Consider the following 21,120-nt stretch of genomic DNA (forward strand, 5'->3'; position numbering starts at 1 on the left):
AGTCAGACTGGTTGCCTAAGCAACCTCCTGTCTTGTGGATTAGAAGAAACACTTCTCACAGCATCCGGGTTAATTAAGCATTAAGCTATATAGCGCATTGAGGGGCTTTTGCGGTAAAATAATGTTCTGGAAGTGTTTTGTTATGAACACTATCCTGGACCCTGCTCTGGGTTCCTTTAGAAATATTCAAGGACTCAGAAGATGAATTCTGTTTCCCTTATCACGTAACTGGGTGAGCTCCAGTCACGTTCCCTCCTAAGATGAAATTTTAAAATGCTGGCAACCTACACAGAATGGAGAATGGAAGGTGGGTTATGTCTGCTATCTACTACATAGAATTATCAGGATGGCCGAGATCTGCTACCTGCTGAGCGTAAATGACCATTTATAAGCTGGCCACTTTCACAAAGCTGCCAAGCGGTGTGGCGAATAGTGCCACACATTTTAACACTTGATCTGAAGTGAATTCAGCTAATCATCATACACCTGGACAGCAGTATGGGGAGGGCTGCATTTACCTGTGGGCCAATCACAGCAGCCCAGAGTTCCTCCATCCTCACTGCCACCTCAGCCCATCCATCCTCACCAGTGACATCACCACTGCAGGAGGATGCTACTGCCTGTCCTCATGTGACACTGCTGCTTCCTTGACTACGGAGGCTGTCATGATGAGCTCCTGAACTTCATGATTAAGCACTGCACTACTATTCTCCACCCCTTCATGGATCACTGCCTTGTCGTGGTGAAAGGGCTTGAATAACTCCAAGAAGCTATGAGCTATGCCGTGCAGGGCCACCCATAGCCGAGAGTTTAGGCTAAATGTGATCCACATGGAGAAGGAACTGGCAAACCACTCCAGTATTTTGCCAATAAAACTTCATGGACATAAAAATGGAGAAATTTTGAGAAGAAAGTGAGAGCATGCTCTGGTTCATGGGGTCACGGAGAGTTGAACACGACTAAGATGACTAAACAACAAAACTATTCTCCAGACTTCTGGTCACATGTGGCATTGTTCATGTGGCTTTAACTCTGCAAATTTTGGTGAATTAAAAAAAAAAACCTATTTATTTCAGACTCCACTGCCCCCCAGCTTAGGCCTATATAATTTTTAAGCTAGAGACCTTTTTTAAAAAAAAATGCATACTTTTTTAGCTGCTAGAATCCACACTGCCGTTTTATTTTGTTTTCTAAAGCGGGTATATTGTAAAACAATTTTGTACTGCTGCCATTTAAAACACCTAGTTTTTGTTTTCAGATGCATTGTGCTTTTATGCGTGGGCCAATGCCTAAAAAGTTTACAAATATAAATACTGCTGTTCTCCTTCGCGGCACCTGGTATGGAAAACAATGCAAGGACCCAGTGACTTTAAGCATCCTGGGCTGCAGCCCAAAGTCATAGTCAGAGTTAGATCAGTTGAAAACAATGGATTTATGTTAGTCATGACTAACTTAATACTTAAGGAGGGACTCCATCACACAGCATATAGTGAAATTACGAAATTTGCTTTCACAAGACGTAGTGATTGACACCAAGTTGGTTTTAAAATGGGGTTAGAGAAATCTGTGGAGGGTAAGGCCATCAATGGCCATATCACCTCCCGTATCAGAGGCAAACTGCTTCTGCGTACTGGTTGCTGAGAATCACAACGGGGGAGAGTGCTGTTGCCCTCTGGTCTTGCTTGAGGACTTTCCATAGGCATCTAGCTGGCCACGGTGAGAACAGGATAGAATCACAGAATCATAGAGTTGGAAGAGACCACAAGGGCCATCCAGTCCAACCCCCTGCCAAGCAGGAAACACCATCAAAGCATTCCTGATAGATGGCTGTCAAACCTCCGCTTAAAGACCTCCAAAGAAGGAGACTCCACCACACTCCTTGGTAGCAAATTCCACTGCCGAACAGCTCTTACTGTCAGGAAGTTCTTCCTAATGTTTAGGTGGAATCTTCTTTCTTGTAGTTTGAATCCATTGCTCCGTGTCCGCTTCTCTGGAGCAGCAGAAAACAACCTTTCACCCTCTTCTATTTGACATCCTTTTATATATTTGAACATGGCTATCATATCACCCCTTAACCTTCTCTTCTCCAGGCTAAACATATCCAGCTCCCTAAGCCGTTCCTCATTAGGCATCATTTCTAGGCCTCTGACCATTTTGGTTGCCCTCCTCTGGACACGTTCCAGCTTGTCAGTATCCTTCTTGAACTGTGGACATAGTATTCCAGGTGAGGTTTGACCAGAGTGGAATACAGTGGTACTATTACCTCCTTTGATCTAGATGCTATACTCCTATTGATGCAGCCCAGAATTGTGTTGGCTTTTTTAGCTGCTGCATCACACTGTTGACTCATGTCAAGTTTGTGGTCTACCAAGACTCCTAGATCCTTTTCACATGTACTGCTCTCAAGCCAGGTGCTGGACTAGATGGGCCATTGGGCTGACCCAGTGGCACTGCATTTAACTTCCAGCCAGGACCTGAATGACCATTGTGTGTGAATTTTAAAGACGGAGCCTCGCACCTGAGAACTGGATTTGGGTTTTACCGGCTCTGTCCTTGCAATTATTTGCAAGACAGCTGTTGTTTCAAAAAGAAAAAGGAAAAGAAAGGATTAGTCTGCATGCAGGTAGAGCACTGTGGCATTTGGTCAGAACAGCATGAGGATTCAGAATAGATACCGATTGTTATTACAGCCCCCTCATCCCTATTACCTCATCGGCCCTGTTGATGCTTGGAAATGGTTTCCTACAACTGCACAGCAGTAGCTTGCCAGTGGGTGACCATCTGCTTGGCACACAAAATGTTCCAGGTTCAATCCCTGGCGTCCTCCAGGATAAGGCTAGGAATGTCTCCTGTCTGATATCCTGGAGAGTCACTGACAAGTCAGTTTAGGCAACACTGAGCTGCATGGACCAGTGCTCAGTAAAAGTCAGTTTCCTGTGTTCCTAAGCAACAACTTCAGGCCTGCCGTTTTGCAGCATCTTCAGGTTTGCAGTTTTATGGGTTTTAACAACATATTCCCCCTGCAGGTTTACTCAGAAGTTTGCTGAGCTCTGTGAGGCTTAACAGCCCAGTATGTGTGCTTAGGAGTGAATCCTACACTCGCTTCCCAGGGAGTAAGTCTCATTGAACGCAATGGGGCTTACTTCTGAGTATAAATGTTTAGGATTCCACTGTAAAGTCCCACGGCCTTTGAAGCAAAGTCATAGTTGACTGCATTAGGGTGCAAGTGCTTAGCTTATTCATCTAACTGCATTTAAAACCTTCAGTCCTCGTTTTGTACAGAAAAGAGAGGGAATGAACTGGTAAGCAGTCTCTCACACCTTCAAGTGACATCTCCTTTGCTGTAGTAATGCATTCAAATATGAATAGTTTAGAATAATTGCTTGCACGTGTTCAAGTCTAACATACCTCACAAACTCAGGCCACAAGGGCTGGTTTGCTTTTACTATCGCATGCTATAGGAAGCACTTGAGATATTTGTCTCCCCCCCCCCCACAAGAGAGTAGACACTTGCATAACTACAATGGCTGTTTTCCTTCATGCCTGCCAAGATTGCAAGTTTTGTTTCTCTGCCAGGTTTTCACCGCTGCTAATACATTTATTCCTCATATTTCATTCTTTTTATGAATTGCTTGTGCTCTCATGTCTACATTTAGCCATCAGCAGCAATCAAGTAACCATTTATATTTTATTCACAATCCTCCAATAACAGCTCCATCACATTTTTTAAAATTTATTTTTAAAAATGCCTTCTCATTTAGAAACAGGGAAGGGGTGGGCGGGAAATCTGCAGTTAAAACTTCACACCAAATTTATGCTCGAGAAGCTTTGCTGTTTGATTTCAGCAAGCGATAATTCCCTGAGTTCCAAGGGACATCTAGGTTTGACCCTGAATACACATATATGGGGTGAGGTAGAACTAGGGCTTTCTCTCTGCTCAGGGACAAGGTGAGGTGCAGGGGGTGACCTTCCCTCTTGTTCTGAAGACAGCCATGATGTGACCAGCAGCCCTGCACATCCCCGAGGAAGCATAAGCAGGCAAGCTTCACTTAAAACAGGAGGGCCACAGGATTAGCAAATACTGTAGGTGGCCTAACCTGAATCCTTGGAAGCATAAATGACTCTTTCTGTAGCAACAAGAAGTTGCTCCTTCTGATCATCTCTGAGCCCCAAATGTTTGCACTTAATTTTTCGAAATGTCTTTCCCTCTTGCAGGTGTTTTATTCTCCCCCATCTTTCTTTATTTCTCCCCATCTTTCCTCATACACACGTTTCTAGAGGAAAACAGCTTCACCTCCTGGTTTGGGGGAGCTACAAAAGGTGAAGCTGCTGAAGACCATCTAAGTTCCCAAGTGTAGAACCTTAAACTTGTCCCTGCTGAAATTCATTTTGTTAGTTTGCGGCCTGTTCTCCAATCTGTTAAGGTCATCTTTAACCCCAATTCTGTCTTCAGTGGCATTAATGACCCCTCCCAGTTTGGTGTCATCTGCTAATTTGATGAGCATCCCCTCAATTCCTTCATCCGAGTTATTTATAAAGACTTAAGCCCACGACAGAACCCTGCAGCACCCAACTTGTCACTTTTCCACCAGGATGATTAGGATCCATTAGTGAGTACTCTCTGCATTTGGTCAGTCAACCATCTTACAAATCCACCAAACAGTTACCTCATCCAGCCCACATTTTACCAGCTTCTCTACAATAATATAATGGGAGACTTTTTTTAAAGCCTTACTGAAATCAAGATACACTACATCAACAGCATCCCCCTGATCCACTAAGTTTGTAACAATCAAGCTGCTTTGTTTGCAATAGGTGCATGTCTCATAATTTCCTGCTAAAATCCTATAACTTTTCATACCACATATATTCTGAGTTTCTATTGTCCTATTTGCGTTGTGCTATAGAACAAGAGCGCCCATCCATATGGCAATAATGCAGAAATATTGCAAAACAATTATGAAAGCAAAGTGGCATATGGGTGACGCAGTATACAGCCAATACTAAAACACTATTTTTGTGTCAATGACATGTTGCAGAAATTACCTGCAAAAAAACATACAAGCCAACAAGCAACAACCACCCTAAGTGGGGCTGTCATTGTTCTTTTTTCCAGCTTCTGTATTGTTGAACAAATAATTCAAGAGACTAATTAGTTTCCAAAGGGTTACCCTTTAACAAAGGAGATACACAACTTCTTCATACAATGTGAACTTCAAAATTCATTGCTATAAGATAGCAACTTTAAAAGAGAATCAGAGCAGATAGGCCTATCAATGGCAATGAGTCACGAGAACTTAGTGGAACCTCCACATACAGAGGCATGCCACCTGAAATTAAGGAATACTAGGGAAAAACAACAAAAGAAGGCCTATACATTTGTGAGCTCTGAAAGATATCTGTCTTTGCAAAATGCTGGACTTGGTCTGATGTTTCACTTCCAGTCTGATTGTTTCATATACTTTTTTTTTAAAGAAACCTTTCCTAATATAGTGTTTTCTGTTGAGCTGCCATGTCTGAGGGCTGTTTTATGCTCAAAACAGTAAGATCTGGGCTCATGGGAGAAATCACAGAAATTATCCATGCATCTGCCCATGTATAGCTAAGCAGAGTTAAGTGAAAGCGTCACCTCTCTGTTTCTAATGAAATGGTACATCTACGTCTAATCAAATCAATGACATTTCCAGCCAAGATTAAAATCCTCATGGTTGAGTTGCCTTTTACTTTGCGGGAAAGGGCCAGGCAGAGGGTAAGCTAGGAGTCTTATCTACCTCTCAACTGCAACCTACCATTTGTTTCCCACAGTAAAACAACTCAATTCAGAATAAGTCATCTGAAAGACATAACCTTTGAAAGATAACGATTCTTCATTGAGCGGGGCTTAGTACACACATTGCATAGGAGGGAGAAGTACAGTTCTGCCCTTAAACATTTTCAAAGCGGAAATTAACAAGTAAACTTATGCCCAGGTCCTATGGACTAACACCAAGAGGCAAGGAGGTAATATGTGGAATAAGTAACGACTTCGCACTGCTTCAGGGGAAGCCCAGTCCTGATTGTTCTGACTATGGAAGCAAGGAAATGGTGCCATCTATGGAACCGACTGCCTTACGCAACAGTTTCACACTGCATCATGGGAAAGCTGCCTTAGTCCTTCTGAGAGTATTGTTCCACAGCTATTGCTATGCTATTTGCCATCATGGTATTATTAGTTTTTTCTTAATGTTGGAGGTACAGAATTATTTTGCAAATACTGTAAATAAATAAAATCAAACTTTGCTGATGACTGGACAGCTCAGAAACAAAATATGCAGTGTAAACCCTTGTTGCAGAGACATGACATAAATGAGCCAAAGAGCAACTGCAAAATGTACTTAATATTTTTTTAAAAAAATTACTAAGAGAAGATGTGCTGCTAGCAGCGAAGTTAATAAAGCCTCTGTTCATTCATTTTTCAAGCCCTTCCCTAGGTGTAAGATACTGTAAGCAACAATTGCCACGAAATGCCAAGCATCGTATAATAAAATTGCTTCACTGTATGCAAATATAGAGGAGGGGAATATTATAAACACTATAATATGTAGCACTTATTTATGGGCAACGTCAGTGAAGACAACTAAGAAAAACAGAATATATTGGATAATAAGCGTCAGTACGTTGCACGGGCTAAAAAGCATTCAGCTGAAAGGTTGCAGGGTTTCCATCCCATCCTATTCCAGTGGGACTTGCACTAAACTCACAGCAAAGACTCACTTTTTTGTTAAGGTAGTATGGGTCGAGATCCTCCAAGGGCTCCGACACCATTCCCGGAGGTATGTCTCCATAGATAAAGGGCAGTGATTTGCCAGCCTCCAAGTCACTATTGGGTTTTGGTTTGTTTTCATCGTCGTCGATGTCTTTGCGCTCGTGTTTGGGCTTCTTCGCTTTTTCCTCAGCGATGCGTTGTTCAATAGCTGCCAGCGATTCTTTCGTGAAATAGCGGAAGCTGTCAGGTCCTGGTGGTACCAGCACTGATTGCGCCATCTTTTCATCCTGCACTTCTTAATTACAGTTGTGTCCCATGTATAAAAAAGTGCTAGGAGACACAAAACATAGGAGAGAGAGAGAGAGTTATTGAATTTAAATCCCGCCCTTCCTCCCAAAGGAGTCCAGGATGCCAAACACAACCCCAATTTATTTCAAAAAGCATTTTAAAAATGGTCAAGACATTCTAAAAACAGTTATGGTTAAAAAAACATTGCTTTATCCAGTGATCTCAGGGTTGCCATGAGCAGTATTCTTTAGCCACCAATGGCCTGGGTAAACATGAATGTTTTCCAATTGCTGAAAGTTAATAATTGTGGCGACAAACTCACCGAAGAGGGTTTTCCACAAATGGAGAGCCACCACTGAGAAGGCTCTGTCATCGGTCAACACCAACTGAGCAGGCCCCGATGGCTGCATCACCAACAAGGCCTCATCTACAAATTATAGGGTCCAATATGGTTGATACTGGGGAAGACACTCTTTTAAGTAATTGGGTCCCAAGCCATTTAGGAATTTATATGCAACAGTGAACACGCTAAATTGGGCCTGATAGCTCACTGGCTGTCACACTGGTTGTTTTGATTGATTGATTGAATTTGTATACAGTAGTACTTCGGAAGTTGAACAGAATCTCTTCCGGAAGTCTGTTCGACTTCCAAAATGTTCGGAAACCAAGGCACAGCTTTCAATTGGCTGCAGGAAGCTCCTGCAGCCAATCGGAAGCTGCGTCGGACGTTCAGGTTCCAAAGAACATTCACAAACTGGAACACTCACTTCGGGACCCAAACCATTTGACTCGCAAGGTGTTCAGGATCCAAGGTATGACTGTACTGATCTGATCTTCATTCAAAGATCACATTTTTATGTTCATGACATAAAAATACAAAATGAGAACACAAAATACATAATAAAAATAACATAACATAATAACATAACCAATACTTGCCCCCCCAAAAAAAACAACAACCCCCATTTAAAAGGACATAGAATGTTAATCATCCAAAGGCCTGGTTGAAGAGAAACCTTTGCCTGGTTTCTAAAAACTTATCAAACAACATGTTAGCTAGGCAGGTGGATGTTTGCTGTAGTCCTCACCTGTAAAATGAGGCGTAATCATCTACATCACAAGGATTTTAAGGGAATAAAAAAACATTCCTAATACGTTAAGTGCTATTTTATTCTTCCTATGACAGATTAGAAATCAATACAGTTTGCAAAATTACTCAAACACAACTACTCTATGCTAATAACACAGTAGCACATGGTCTCATCCATAGCTGCCAAGTTCTCCCTTTTTTTAAGGGATTTTCCCTTATGCTGACTAGGCTTCCTCGCGAGAAAAGGGAAAACTTGGCAGCTATGGTCTCATCAAACTGCACCACTCACTAACTTAGCAGCATTCTGCAGCTGCTGGACTGTCTTCAAGGGCAGCCCCACGTGGAGCACACTACCGTAGTCCAAGCAAGTCACTAGAGAACAGACAACTGAGGCCAGGCTATCCCAGTCCAGGAACAACAGTTAGCTGGAAAACCAGTCTAATATGGGCATACACATTCCTAGCCACAGAATCCGCTTGAGACACCAGTGACAAAGTGGGATACAGGAATAATCCCAGATTACGAACCCATTTTTTTCTGTGGGGTGTGTGTAACCCCGCCCAGAACAGGTCATATATCCTAGTTCCAGGATATGGGAACTGCCCACCTTCCCACTGCAGGTTTTTTTTTGGGGGGGATTCAGCTTCAATTGAGGGGCTCCCATCCAGTCCAGAGCCGGATTTAGGGGCCCGGAACCGATTCGGTCACACTGGGTGTGGAGCCTCGGAGGCACCACAACTATGATTTGGAGTGGAGCGAGAGGCAACACATCGAGTTTGGGCTCTGCACGGGTCTCCACTGGCATTTGAGAACCCCAGGTCCACTACTGAGTAAAAGGCTGAATTCTGGAATCAGCAAAATAATAATTAAGTATCTTCTCATATTGAAGCAGTCTTTCTGCCTACTACAGAAGTGCATAGCACATATGCACATACCCTCCAACATTTCTCTGATGAAAATAGGGATGTCCTATCCAGTGGTGGCCAACTCCCAAGAGACTGCGATCTTCCCACAGAGTTAAAAACTGGCAGTGATCTACCCCATTTTGCGGGGTTCAGGTCAAAGTTGTTGAGTTTTTTCAGGGAGGAGGTAAAATGTTGAACTACTTTTTTTAGGGGAGCCACAGTTGTTCAGCTTCCTTGGAGGGAGCCAATGATCTACCAGTGATCTACCGCAGACATCTAGTGATCTACCTATTGGGCATGCCTATATTATTATGGGACGCGGGTGGCTCTGTGGTCTAAACCACTGAGCCTAGGGCTTGCCAATCGAAGGTTGGCGGTTCGAATCCCCGCGATGGGGTGAGCTCCCGTTGCTCGGTCCCAGCTCCTGCCAACCTCGCAGTCCAAAAGCACGTCAAAGTGCAAGTAGATAAATAGGTACCACTCCGGCGGGAAGGTAAACAGCGTTTCTGTGCGCTGCTCTGGTTTCGCCAGAAGCGGCTTAGTCATGCTGGCCACATGACCTTTATAAAACTGTATGCAGACAAACGTTGGCTCCCTGTCGTTCGCGACTGGACTTAACTGTCAGGGGTCCTTTACCTTTTTATTCTATTATTATTATTAATATCATCATCATCTTATTTATACCCCGCCCATCTGACTGGGTTGCCCCAGCCACTCTGGCCAGCTTCCAACACATATAAAAACATAATAAAACATTAAACAATAAAAACTTCCCTATACAGGGCTGCCTTCAGATGTCTTCTAAAGGTTGCATAGTTACTTTTCTCCTTGGCTTAGAGGTCGCTTAACTCCATACCCTTAGGGATGTCCTAAGGAAAAGTGAGACATTCTGGGGTCAAAGCAGAAACCAGGACGGCTTCTGTGAATCTGGGACTGTCCCTGGAAAATAGGGACACTTGGAGGCGCTGTAAGCAATACCCCTTCAGCCACCAGGTCAAGCAGTTTTTGTCCTAGGAAAATAGCTGTCCTGTCAAGACATAAATGCCATGAGGCAAGGGGATTTTCCACGTGTGGCGATGGGGGCAATAGCTGCCTATGGTGACAAAAGGTCACCCCAATAAATCTGGCATATAGTCTGGCAGCTACCTTTGCTGGTATGCTGAGTCAGCTAAGTTAGGGAGCGTTTTAAAAAGAAGCATTTCCATATTACAGTATTATGGTACAGTCTAAGGCTGGAGGGGTGGGATTTGCTTCACTTCCTGTTTACTGCTGTTGCCACCACAGAGAGGCCATTACTGTCACCTAAAAGATTCAGTGGTATGGCACTCCAGCTGCACCCAGAGGAATGTGATATATATATACACAAAGAGCAAGGAATCGGGCTTGGACACTTGAATACAGCACCGCCAAATAACTTTACAGTACATAGATTTAGGGATGGGAGGAATCCTTAATTGAATTATGGGCTTCCTCTAATAACAACAGTCAAACCCTATTCTTAAAAATTAAGCCTATTACTTTCAATTGTAAGAATTATTTTATTTTTTCTCTCTCCCAGAACTGAGAATGGAAATCTTTTCAACGCATATGTCACTGAAAAATAAAAATAATCCGATGAAAAAGATGCTTAAAGCTTAAATCCGAAGCATAATCTGTGCCACATCCTATTTTTGTTTTTATATACATATATATATATATACATAGATACATTATATACATATATAAACCAAACCAACCACCCTGAACAAACAAAACACATTATCCAAGCAATTAAATAGTAACAGCAACAGAAGATTAACAGCTTGAGTGCCAGATGATCTATTGGAATAGCAATGATAAAATGAATATGGCACGCGGCAAGGGAGTCCGCAGCCTAAAAAATTATCTCCCGCCCCCAGGGTATATACATAACAAGTGTCCACCGGCTTCGCGCCTCGGAGTCCTCCTCTTTGGGGAATAGCTGCAGCCTATCTCTCCTCCCTCTCCGTCTCCAGTAACACAGACAAACACACCACACTCCTGCAGGTGTGCACCAGGAAAACAGGTTTTGGTGCCGCAGACGAAAGGCACCTGCGACGCCTCCGATGTGCAAAGGTTCCCTGTCACAGGCAAAACACGCGCGATCCAAAAAGGCGGCGACCGGAGCGTTAGGAATAAAAATGGAAAAGTGGGTAGAAAACCATGTCTAGGAAATAGCGCGCGCGCGCGCGCGCACACACACACACACGGTCCTTTTGTCAAGACTGCAGACGCATAAGTCATGCATTATTACCCTTATTATTAGGATCGTTCACTTATGGGGGTTTGGCACACGATCCTCGTGAAGATGCAGCAAAAACGCCACCATCCTTTTCCCTTCTTTATTTTGCGCGCGGGGGTGGGGGTGAGGGTGGGGTGGGGCGAGTAGTGATGTTGCTTTTAATTTTTTAATGTGATTCTCCTTCAACAGACCACACCTAACTTCCTGCTTAAAGGATCTTGGTTACTGAAGTAAAAACTAGCATTTCCTGTGCAAAGAAGGGCCACTCGGCGCTAGAAACGCCACAAGGTGGCGCGCGCACGCGATCGCAATGCGTTGGGCGAAAGATCTCTTTGCGGGGGACGCTGGAAGAAGCCTCTCAGATCTGAGCTGTTTTTCAAGCCCTAAGGCTTTTGGGTTTCAAAGTAAGGATTTTAAGGGGGGGGCGTTTTCTTACGCTCCCCCCAAAAAATCTCCTAAACGATGCACCGTGGTTCACCAGAAACAAACAAGAAAGAAAGATGTAAGTGAAGCTGATTAGCAGACGCGGGTGAACGGAGCGGGTAGTTTGCGTACAGAAGCAGTTTTAGGACCAATCGGGATTAATGTGGAATATGGCACGTGTGCGCGGTATTTGGAAGGCTTTCCAGTTCAAATGGTGCATCGGGAAGAAAGAGAAATGAGACTCAGTCTCATGGTCGTGGGTTCGAGCCCCACGTTGGGCAAAAAAAAAAAAAAGATTCCAGGTTTTTAGGGGGTGGACTAGATGACCTTCGTGGTCCCTTCCAACTCTACAATTCTGTGGTTCTATGATTCATATTAAGATGCTCCAACGTGTTGCCACCCACATCACACAGGGGAGAAAAAAACTCTTTACTTCTTTAACGCTATGTATAATAAAGTATGGGATTCGCTGCCACAAGCTGTGATGGTGGCCTCTCCTCCTGGTGCCTGCAGGAAAACTCACTGAAAGTTGTAGTAGCGCTGAAACTTATGCCTAATCTTTATCCTCCCGTTGCACTTGTGCTTTTACATATAGATTGGAATACGCGCTGTAAGCCAGCCTTCCTTTCGCACGGTGCAATTGCACACAGCAGCACCTGTTTTTGTGGAGACTTAAGTTGTGCTTCTTCATTTTCTTGGGGAAAAATAAAATAAAATAAAAATGAATGAAAGCTTTCCCCTATCGGAAGCCTCTTGTGCACTGCATGGATTTCATCGCATGAGGAGAAAAACAAACTCCTGTTAACAGGGAATCTAAAAAGCATCCCTTGCCATAAATGATGGAGCAGTGACTTTATAGAGCCTGTCTGACTGAACTGCGTACTCATCATCAGGCTCCAGAGACCTTTTGTGTGCGGGTCCCTGGCTCCACATCACAATAGGTGGTGGAGGATGTGGGTGCCTGGACTGTTGCTGCACTAGGGTGAGAGAAGCCAGGCTTGCCCACCTATTGGCTGTTCCTTCCAATTCATGCTGAGTGGTGACATTTTGATGATGCTCAATATGGCACTGCATAGCCTTTTTGATATGTCTGGAGAGAGTGGCGACGTTGGACAGGACTTTGTAAGGGTGCCGCTGCGATACACTTTACAAAGCGGAGCCCTTGATTGACACAGTGGAAAACTCGCAGGTGCCTAGATATTGACCATTGGCTCTGCTGGCTGGAGCCGATGCAGGTTAAGAGTCCAGTGACATCTGCAAGGCCACAAGTTCCCCACCGCTGGCCTAGAAGTTTCATCAACTGCAGATTGTGACAGTCTACTTTCTGATGGAACAACTGCTTCAGTCAGTGTATGCAACAGCTTTAAATGGCATGGGACAGGCACCCATGTCTGGCAGAAATCAGAGACGTCTTAGCAATACTGTATCTCCCATGCACAATGTTCTGCTGCTCTCTCGCTCTCTCTCAGTCTCTTGACATCAAGAAAATGTGTAAAACTATGGAATTTCCTCTCCAGGGAGCTCCAACAACCTGTGTGTGGCCCCAAGGAGTGTTTACAAGCAATGTCTTGTGCTTCTTTCTGGGCTGGCTTTGGGAACTATGGTTAAAAGATATGTAGATGCTTATTGTATTGTATTTTTTGTTCTGGCTTTGTGGTTTTCTTTCTTTCTTCTCTAATAAATTTGCAATAAACCTCAATTTAAAAGGATACAGAGGAAATATGTGGGTTTTAAATGCTTCTTGCATTTCTAGCTATGGAATGTTTTGCCCTGGTAATGGACTGGACGAGAGCCAACAAACTGAAGCTCAGTTCAGATTAATTCATTACATGTCTTTAGGTGCAGGCAGAAACGTTTCTCTTTAACCAGGCCTTTGGCTGATTACATTCTATGGCCTTTTAAATGTGGGGTTTTTTTGGGGGGGTATTGATTTTTTGTTGGTTTTTTTGTTTGTTATGTATTTTGTGTTCTTATTTTGCATTTTTTTGTTGTGATTTTTGGATGAAGGGCTGTATACAAGTTTTATCTTTATTATTATTAACAACAACAACAATGGAATACAAAAGGGAAAAATTCCTTCCAGTAGCACCTTAGAGACAAACTAAGTTTGTTATTGGTATGAGCTTTCGTGTGCATGCACACTTCTTGGTATCTGAAGAAGTGTGCATGCACACGAAAGCTCATACCAATAACAAACTTAGTTGGTCTCTAAGGTGCTACTGGAAGGATTTTTTCCCCTTTCGTTTCAACTACGGCAGACCAACACGGCTACCTACCTGTAACTAGGAATACAAAAGGGTATTTGTACATTTCTCCTAGTATACTGGCTGTCCCAGATCTTCAGGATAGGGTGGGATATACACTGAGAGTAGTGTGTAAGAATGAATGGAGCCATCTCTCCTGAAGGAGCCTACTTGCCTGTTCCTTCATACAAAATGAGAAATCCATCAGTATGTGGGTGCTCTTTAGATATTTAATAGCCTATCTCCTGATATGTCACTGAGACTTGGTTAGTCAGGTTAGAAGAATAAAATCAAACTTGTTTAAAGTTCAGTCTTAATTGCACTTCACAGTTAAAGGCAGAAAGTAGACAGGAGAGCTATTATATGCTTTCTGGGTATGCCAATGACAAGGCAGGTTTTCTTATTGATTTTTGCCTGCCCTCACTTCAGCTTCTGGTTGGTTAAGGGACTTAAACTAGCAATTTTGTCTGTCTCCATAGCTCTGTGTCCTGTTGCTTTGACAACAAAGCAAGATGGATAGAGAGTAGTGGGAAGAGGACTGGTGGACAGCTAAAAGAAAAGAGAACAGGAACTAAACCGGGATCACGTTTTTAAATAGGAAAAGAGAGAGAGAGAGGATAGTCTTTTTGCAGAAACCACTGTCTCTCTGCAGAAAGCACTTTTAGAGCTGTCCAATAGGCATGATGAAATACAGAACTGCATATCCCCGAGGTAGTTAATTTTCAAGAGTTACATAAGGAAAGCTGAGTGATTATTAATGTATGGGCCTGCATTTCTGTGGGAGTTAAAACCGAATCTCTTCGTGTGTGTTAATTTCTGCATGGATAATCTTAAAAGAGTCCTATCAACTGTGCTTTTGCACATAGGTAACTTGGAACTCTCTGTTTCTCCCACCGCCACCCAAAAAACAGGGAAAGCCACATGACCCTTTGTGAGAGTAAACTCTGGTCTTAATTTTTGAGCAAAATGAATAAGACAGGTGGTGGCAATTTAAACTCAGATGGCAGGAAGTGCACTCTGGAGTGTGAGAGAACAGTGGATATAGAATACAAGAATCGAAACATTTGTATAGCCTAGGTAGAATGTGGCGATTATATCATTTGGGTGGGCAAGTCCTGCAATACGTTTTAAAATCCATTTTAAAACAATCCAGCAGCCTACAGTGAAGGAGATGTTGACGTCTTCAGATTATCTGGATTTTCGGCCTGCTTCTTCCGTACATCATCCACAATCCATGCACACTGCTGCGCTGCAACATCCAAACGTCTGTGAGCGCAGAGGCCTTTCGCTTTGAGCAGCAAAACAGAGGAAGCTCCTTTTGTCTTCTATGTGCTGGCAGAACTTTGTATTCTGTAGCAAGCAGTTGGTGAGGGTAGCAGCTTGTGTATGGAAAGAGTGAGCAGATTCTTCAGAAATCCGAAGATGGTAAAAGCCATTTCACCATAGCTTTTTTTTTTAGGCCATAGCAATCAATATTAGCTAGGGCTGGAACAAAACTGCAGACCTATGATATATTTAAGAGTACAATGTGAATGGGGAAATTGTTCAAAAATATCTACAGCCACATGTGTGCTAGCGGATAATATTACACCTGCTTGTTATCAGAACGGGCATTCACATCCATGGGAGGGGACCCCTTTTATTTCCTCTGTTCCAGGATATATCGCTAACAAGTATAGAGCAGGAGCCTAAAGCCAATCATGCAGACAATTGACATTTATCAAGGAGCAGGTGTGTTTGTGTAACTCAGAAATCAGCCCAGAGAAACACTCTAGATAGCCATACCTAATTTGGACCACGTGCTGCTATCAACGTCTCTCTCTCTCTTTCTTTCTTTCTTTCTTTCTTTCGCAAAAGGTCTTTAAAATGTAACTTTCCTGTTCATCGCCCCTGTATGTTCAGGGTGAAAGTTAGGATGGCTCTATGCAATGAACATGAATTGCCGTGTGCTGTACAATGCTGTGGGTACAAGCAAACAAATGAAGGGTGGCTGATACATCTGCATACCTGCATCTTGAGCACAGATATGTACAATGGCGTCTATTATACACTCACTGGGAGAAATGGAAATGAAGCAACCATGTTTGCAGTGTGGAGCATGTGGGATGCAAGTTGTGCTGTGCTCAGGGACTTGTTGGAAGGTTTGTGTTGTGCATCTCACGGCTTTCCTGTTCCTTGAGAATAGCTACCAGCTGAGGCATATACACCAGGCATCTGCAGCAGGGATGAAGAACTCGTACCTTTTCAGACGTTGTTGGGCTCCAACTCCTAGCCTACTGTATGTTCAAGGATGATGGGAGTTGTGGTCTCAACGACATTTGGAGGGTCACAGGTTACCTATGCATAATCTACACAGGAACAAACCACGTGTTGTGCACGTTCAATGTTGAGCATCCCCAGTTTTAGAGACCTTAGAGAGATACTGACAGAGTAGGTCTTGCTAGGCTAAACAAGCAAATATGTTGAGTCCCAAAACTTCCCAGCAATGTTCCTGCAGGAGTCCTGTGATGTGCATGAGATCACGGAACCCAAAAGACACACTTTTTTGGAAGAGAGTACGGCTCCAAAAATGTATGTTTTGGGGCACTGTGCAAGATTGGAAATGCCTGGAAAAGTGCTTTCATAGAGTCATAGAATCGGAAGAGACCACAAGGGCCATCCAGTCCAACCCCCTGCCAAGCAGGAAACACCACCAAAGCATTCCTGACAGATGTACTGGCATTTAGAAAGCAAAACTTTAAAAAGATGCAAATTCTACAAGCTGTAATACAGTGAGACATGTGGAAAAGTCCCCCTGTCCCAACAGTCAAAAGTTTTTGAACTGAACTATGTGGGGCAGGGGTGGAACCCATAAAATGCACAGGCTACAATCCTAAACACCTTCTTGAGCACAGTGAGAGTAAACATGCATAGGATTTAAACCGCACTGTTAATGTGGCTGAAGCATTATGGCTGAAGGAATCCAAAGCTTTGCCTTGGAAACTTGTTTTTTATTGGTATGCTTGTAAATATTTTAAAAATACGACAACTCCGCAGCATGCATTTCCTTCACATTAGATTTTTAGGGTTGTATCCAGCACTGTATGCCAACACTGTAGCAGATTTTGAGGGTGCACAGGGAAGAGAAACAGAAGGTTGCAGGGCATGAGCGGAAGTCTGCAGCGCTGGCAGAACAACAGCGTTGCACGCCACCTTTACACCCAAATGAAGGCACTGAAAACAGTCGTCATATTAATTGTAACATGACCATGAAGAGCCGTGTGCATAAATAGATGGGCTCCCTAGGTATAGCAACCTGGGAAAAAGTTAATTGTGACTCTTATTTTAGATTTGGATGGTATTGTATCTATCTTGGTTGCCCAACCTGACATGCTGTTTTGTTCGTTTGTTGCGCTGCTAGTTAATTTTATGAAAAGGTTGACCTCATTTCCACATCACCTTAATCTGTAGTTAAAGAAAACTATGGTTTAAACATGAATAGGCAGTAGGGCTGATGCAGACTGTGGAAATTGCAATGCTTTGCTCCTCTCCTGCTGCTGTTGCTTCGCCCGAGAGCAAGTCATGGTCTAGCTTAGTGTTACGAGTGAACCTGTGCTTGGTGTTTGTTTCTCTCTGGACCGGCCACAAGATTTCTTCTTGTTTACCACTCATGGTTTCTTTGTGCAAAACAAACCACAAGCCCAGGGTTCAGAAGGAATGCTAAGCTAAACTATGCTTCAATTCCAGCAGGAGCAAATGCCTCCATGATTTCACCAGAGTGTACTTGTACTAGCACACTGCATGTTCATATTTAAACCTTAAACTGATGTGCAAATGAGGCCAATGACTTTCTAAAACTGGGACATTTTCTGCAGAAAAATGAAGTCAAGGGAAATTTTTCAGCCCACCTCCCTGGGTTTAACGCAGTAAGAATTGTTAGACAGTGGGAGAGACTCCCTCCGGAGGTGGTGGACTCTTCTTCCTTGGATGTTTTTAAGCAGAGGTTGGATGGTCATCTGCCATGGATGCTTTAGCTAATATTCCTATATTGTGGGGGTTGGACTAGATGACCCTTGGGATCCCTTCCAATTCTACAATTCTATGATTGGTAATTCTATAACATTTATTTGGCACAACCAGCTAACCAGGAAGGATTAAACAAATGCAAAAGCTGTGGCTAAATATGCAAGTCATCCTTCCCTTCCATGTGTTTCAGTAAACAGGACCCCCCCCCATTTTATTGGGGCACTTGGCAAGATTCAGACTTGTCATTTTCAAACATGATAAATAGTCATTCTGTTTAGATTGCTCTTGCATGCAGTCATACATTGAAGGCTACTGGTCTCCATCTCCTTGGATTCAACAAAGGCTCCAAAACAATATGAAGCATGACTTCAAACAAGATTAAAAAACACAACATCCAACCATTGAAACAGTTCAGCGGCATGCATAAAAATATCTCCGTCTAGGCTCGCACCAAATGCCTGTGTGAAAATATGTTTTCAGCTGATGTTGAAAAATAACCGGGGGGGGGGGGGGAGGCACCGCAGAGAAGACCCTTTTCCACTGAAAACGCAAAAAAGCAAACAAACAGCCCACCACAAATCACAATACTGCGAAGTGTGCATTCGTATCCCAAACAACTAAAAACTACCTAAGAAAAAAACCACCCACCTTAAAAGAATACTAAAAAATAAAAATAAAAAATAGCATGACATGAAAGTGATTTGAAGAAGAAACGATGGACTGCTGCTAAGTAACGATGCCACAAAACTGTAGGTGTATATTGCAAGCGCAATTGCAATGAATGCTGGGGGAAGGGGAAGCACTGCCATTTTTAAGACACATAATACAGTACTTTGCTCTTGTGAAGAAAATGTGCAGGCTGCACAGCAAATATACCTTTGATGTGCAAAACCAGCCCCGTGCAGAATGAATTAAAGAGTCCACTTTGATATTGCAGTTGGGGGTGGGGAATGAGCCAAGTGTGTGTAGCAAGCTGCAAGAGAGACGTTAAAAGTTTGCAAACAGGGACAAAGCCTTTCCTGGATTGGCCGGCAGGCATCTCATTTAAGAGCTCCTGCTTAAGGAGAGGCATTTGCTGAATGCGATTTCGTGGTCCTTTTGCTGTGTCACCTGAGAATGCCAAGCACAGCTACAGATGGGATTAGTCACCCTGCACTGCTAAAAATGTTGATGAACGAATGCAGAGAATGGATGGTGTTGGAATTCCAGGTGTCAACAGAGAGCTGGAGAGGGGGAGTATGGGCATGGCTTCCTCACTTTTCCTCTGTGTTTAACGTACAAAATATATTCTACAGGGAGATTGTCCTACCCTTTAGCACATCACTGAATCTTGGTCATAGCTTAGGATGTTCAGGCACTACCATGCCAAAAAAACAAACCAAACAAGGCAAAATAGGTGTGGCTCAGGCAGAAAGTCCCACGTTCTGTCTGTCTGCAGGTTGGGCTGGGAATGCCCCGTCTGAAACTCTGGAGAGCCAGATGAATCAGTCATCTGACTCAGTACAAGGCCGCTTCCTATGTTCCCAAAACCTGCCGTCTCCAATAGAGCAGGAAGATCCTTGGCTGAGACTCAGAGAGCCGCTGCCAGTTGGTGCGTAGATAATACCGATCTAGATGGAACAATTGTTCCGACTGGCAGTTCTTATGACCAGCCTTCGTCTGGTGCTGCCTCTGAAGGTGGATTTGGGTCTTGCAGCTGACAACTTAAAACAAAAACGTTCCATCTTTCCTGCACAGATACCCCACCGTTCTTCTACAATGGAACACAAAGTGATGCACGCATGGTTCCTGGTTGGCCACCCAGCTCAGCACTGACCTGACCCAGATCTGCAAGGTGCCTTCAGCTCATATCCTGAGACCACTGTCCCTAGACCTCGGCTCCATGAGCAGGTCTAATCTTCACCCTACCCCTGCGCAAAGCACTCTAACCTTTGGGCCATCGCTACATCGGACGGCAAATGGATTGGGATTATTAGCTGTGATAGCGGTATCAAATTATGTGTGAAGAAGCACCTTGTTTTGTCAGCTTCCCCTTCCACCCTCTGCTTATGTCAGCTCAAGTAAACAGGCCTGCTTCCATCACCTCAGGCTTGGTCCTTAGATTTTAAGTGGAAGCTCTAATCCTTTTGGAGGAACTGGCCCACTTTTCTAGCAAGGCCGGATCTTAATTTCGGCCAGCAGAGGGCAAATCCATTAGGGTACATGGGACACCACTGGCCCACCAACTTCAGCCTGCCCTCAGCCACCCCTACCTGCCTGCCTTATTCATAGACTAAGACATAGAATATAAAGTTGTCGCATACAGGGATCGAACCTGCAACCTCGGCATTATCAGCACCATGTTCTAACCAACTGAGCTGTTCGAGCATGCATTCTTACAACCAGTCAGCTCTCTCCTCCTTAACCACCATGTTGCCTTTGGAGAACACAGTAGGGAGGAAGATAGGTACAAAACTAGAATTAGCTGGCTCTGCTTGCCATCTGTCACCCACTCTGGCACCATTGACTTAGATTCCCTGCCTTCCCGTTTTGCCCATGCAAATGGACACAATAGCCACTGCTGATTTCAGCCCTTGGCAGGGGCCCTCTGACCCTTTGGAGAACCTATCCATGTAGCCGTCTCAAGACACGCTCAAACTAAGGGCAAATGTGTGGGTTTTTTTTTTAAGGCATGTACATTAAGTGAGAAATGCCAGTAAATCATGGCTCCCTATTGCACGTGCATGTCTTTTGAAACATACATTTGCCTCCCACAAGGAACATGATATGCTTTCACCACAATTTTATGAAGTGGCCCCATGTCAATGTGAGGTAAGTTAATTTGATAGCCATGATGTACGGCCACGAAAATGAAACTGCTGTTAGTTACTAATCTCCTACTTATTTTAAACCAGAGATTTTCATCTACTGTTAACAAATGCAAGGGGCAAGGTGTCATTTGAGTCTTGGATCTTTAGGGCACTGGCGTGAATTTAAGCATGTGCAGAGTGCCTTTTTACAGATCACAGTTCACAACTGCTTCTCCGCGCCCCCCCCCCGCCCCCCGGCAAATGTGGGTTTGTGGTTCGGGCTTCCAGAGAAGATGCCAGGATTTTTTGTCACTATGCCAATGTGGCATAGCAAGTTAGTGTGTCAGGCTAAGACTAGGGAGACCCCGGGTT

The 21,120-nt window shown here is 43.7% G+C and overlaps 1 protein-coding gene across 2 annotated transcripts in view; it reads right to left on the reverse strand.

Annotated features, from left to right (window-relative positions):
- The window catches only part of SCN2A (sodium voltage-gated channel alpha subunit 2), a 61,114-nt gene extending 54,048 nt beyond the window's left edge, over nt 1-7,066 (reverse strand). For both annotated transcript variants that reach the window (XM_088660936.1, XM_088660933.1), the window contains exon 1: nt 6,754-7,066. In XM_088660936.1, the coding sequence (XP_088517062.1) occupies nt 6,754-7,023 (270 nt within the window). In that variant the 5' untranslated portion in view covers nt 7,024-7,066. The remainder of the gene's footprint in view (nt 1-6,753) is intronic.
- Between the last annotated feature and the right edge of the window lie 14,054 nt (nt 7,067-21,120).

This window comes from Zootoca vivipara, chromosome 1, assembly GCF_965207765.1.
Source record: "Zootoca vivipara chromosome 1, rZooViv2.hap1.1, whole genome shotgun sequence".
NCBI lineage: Eukaryota > Metazoa > Chordata > Lepidosauria > Squamata > Lacertidae > Zootoca > Zootoca vivipara.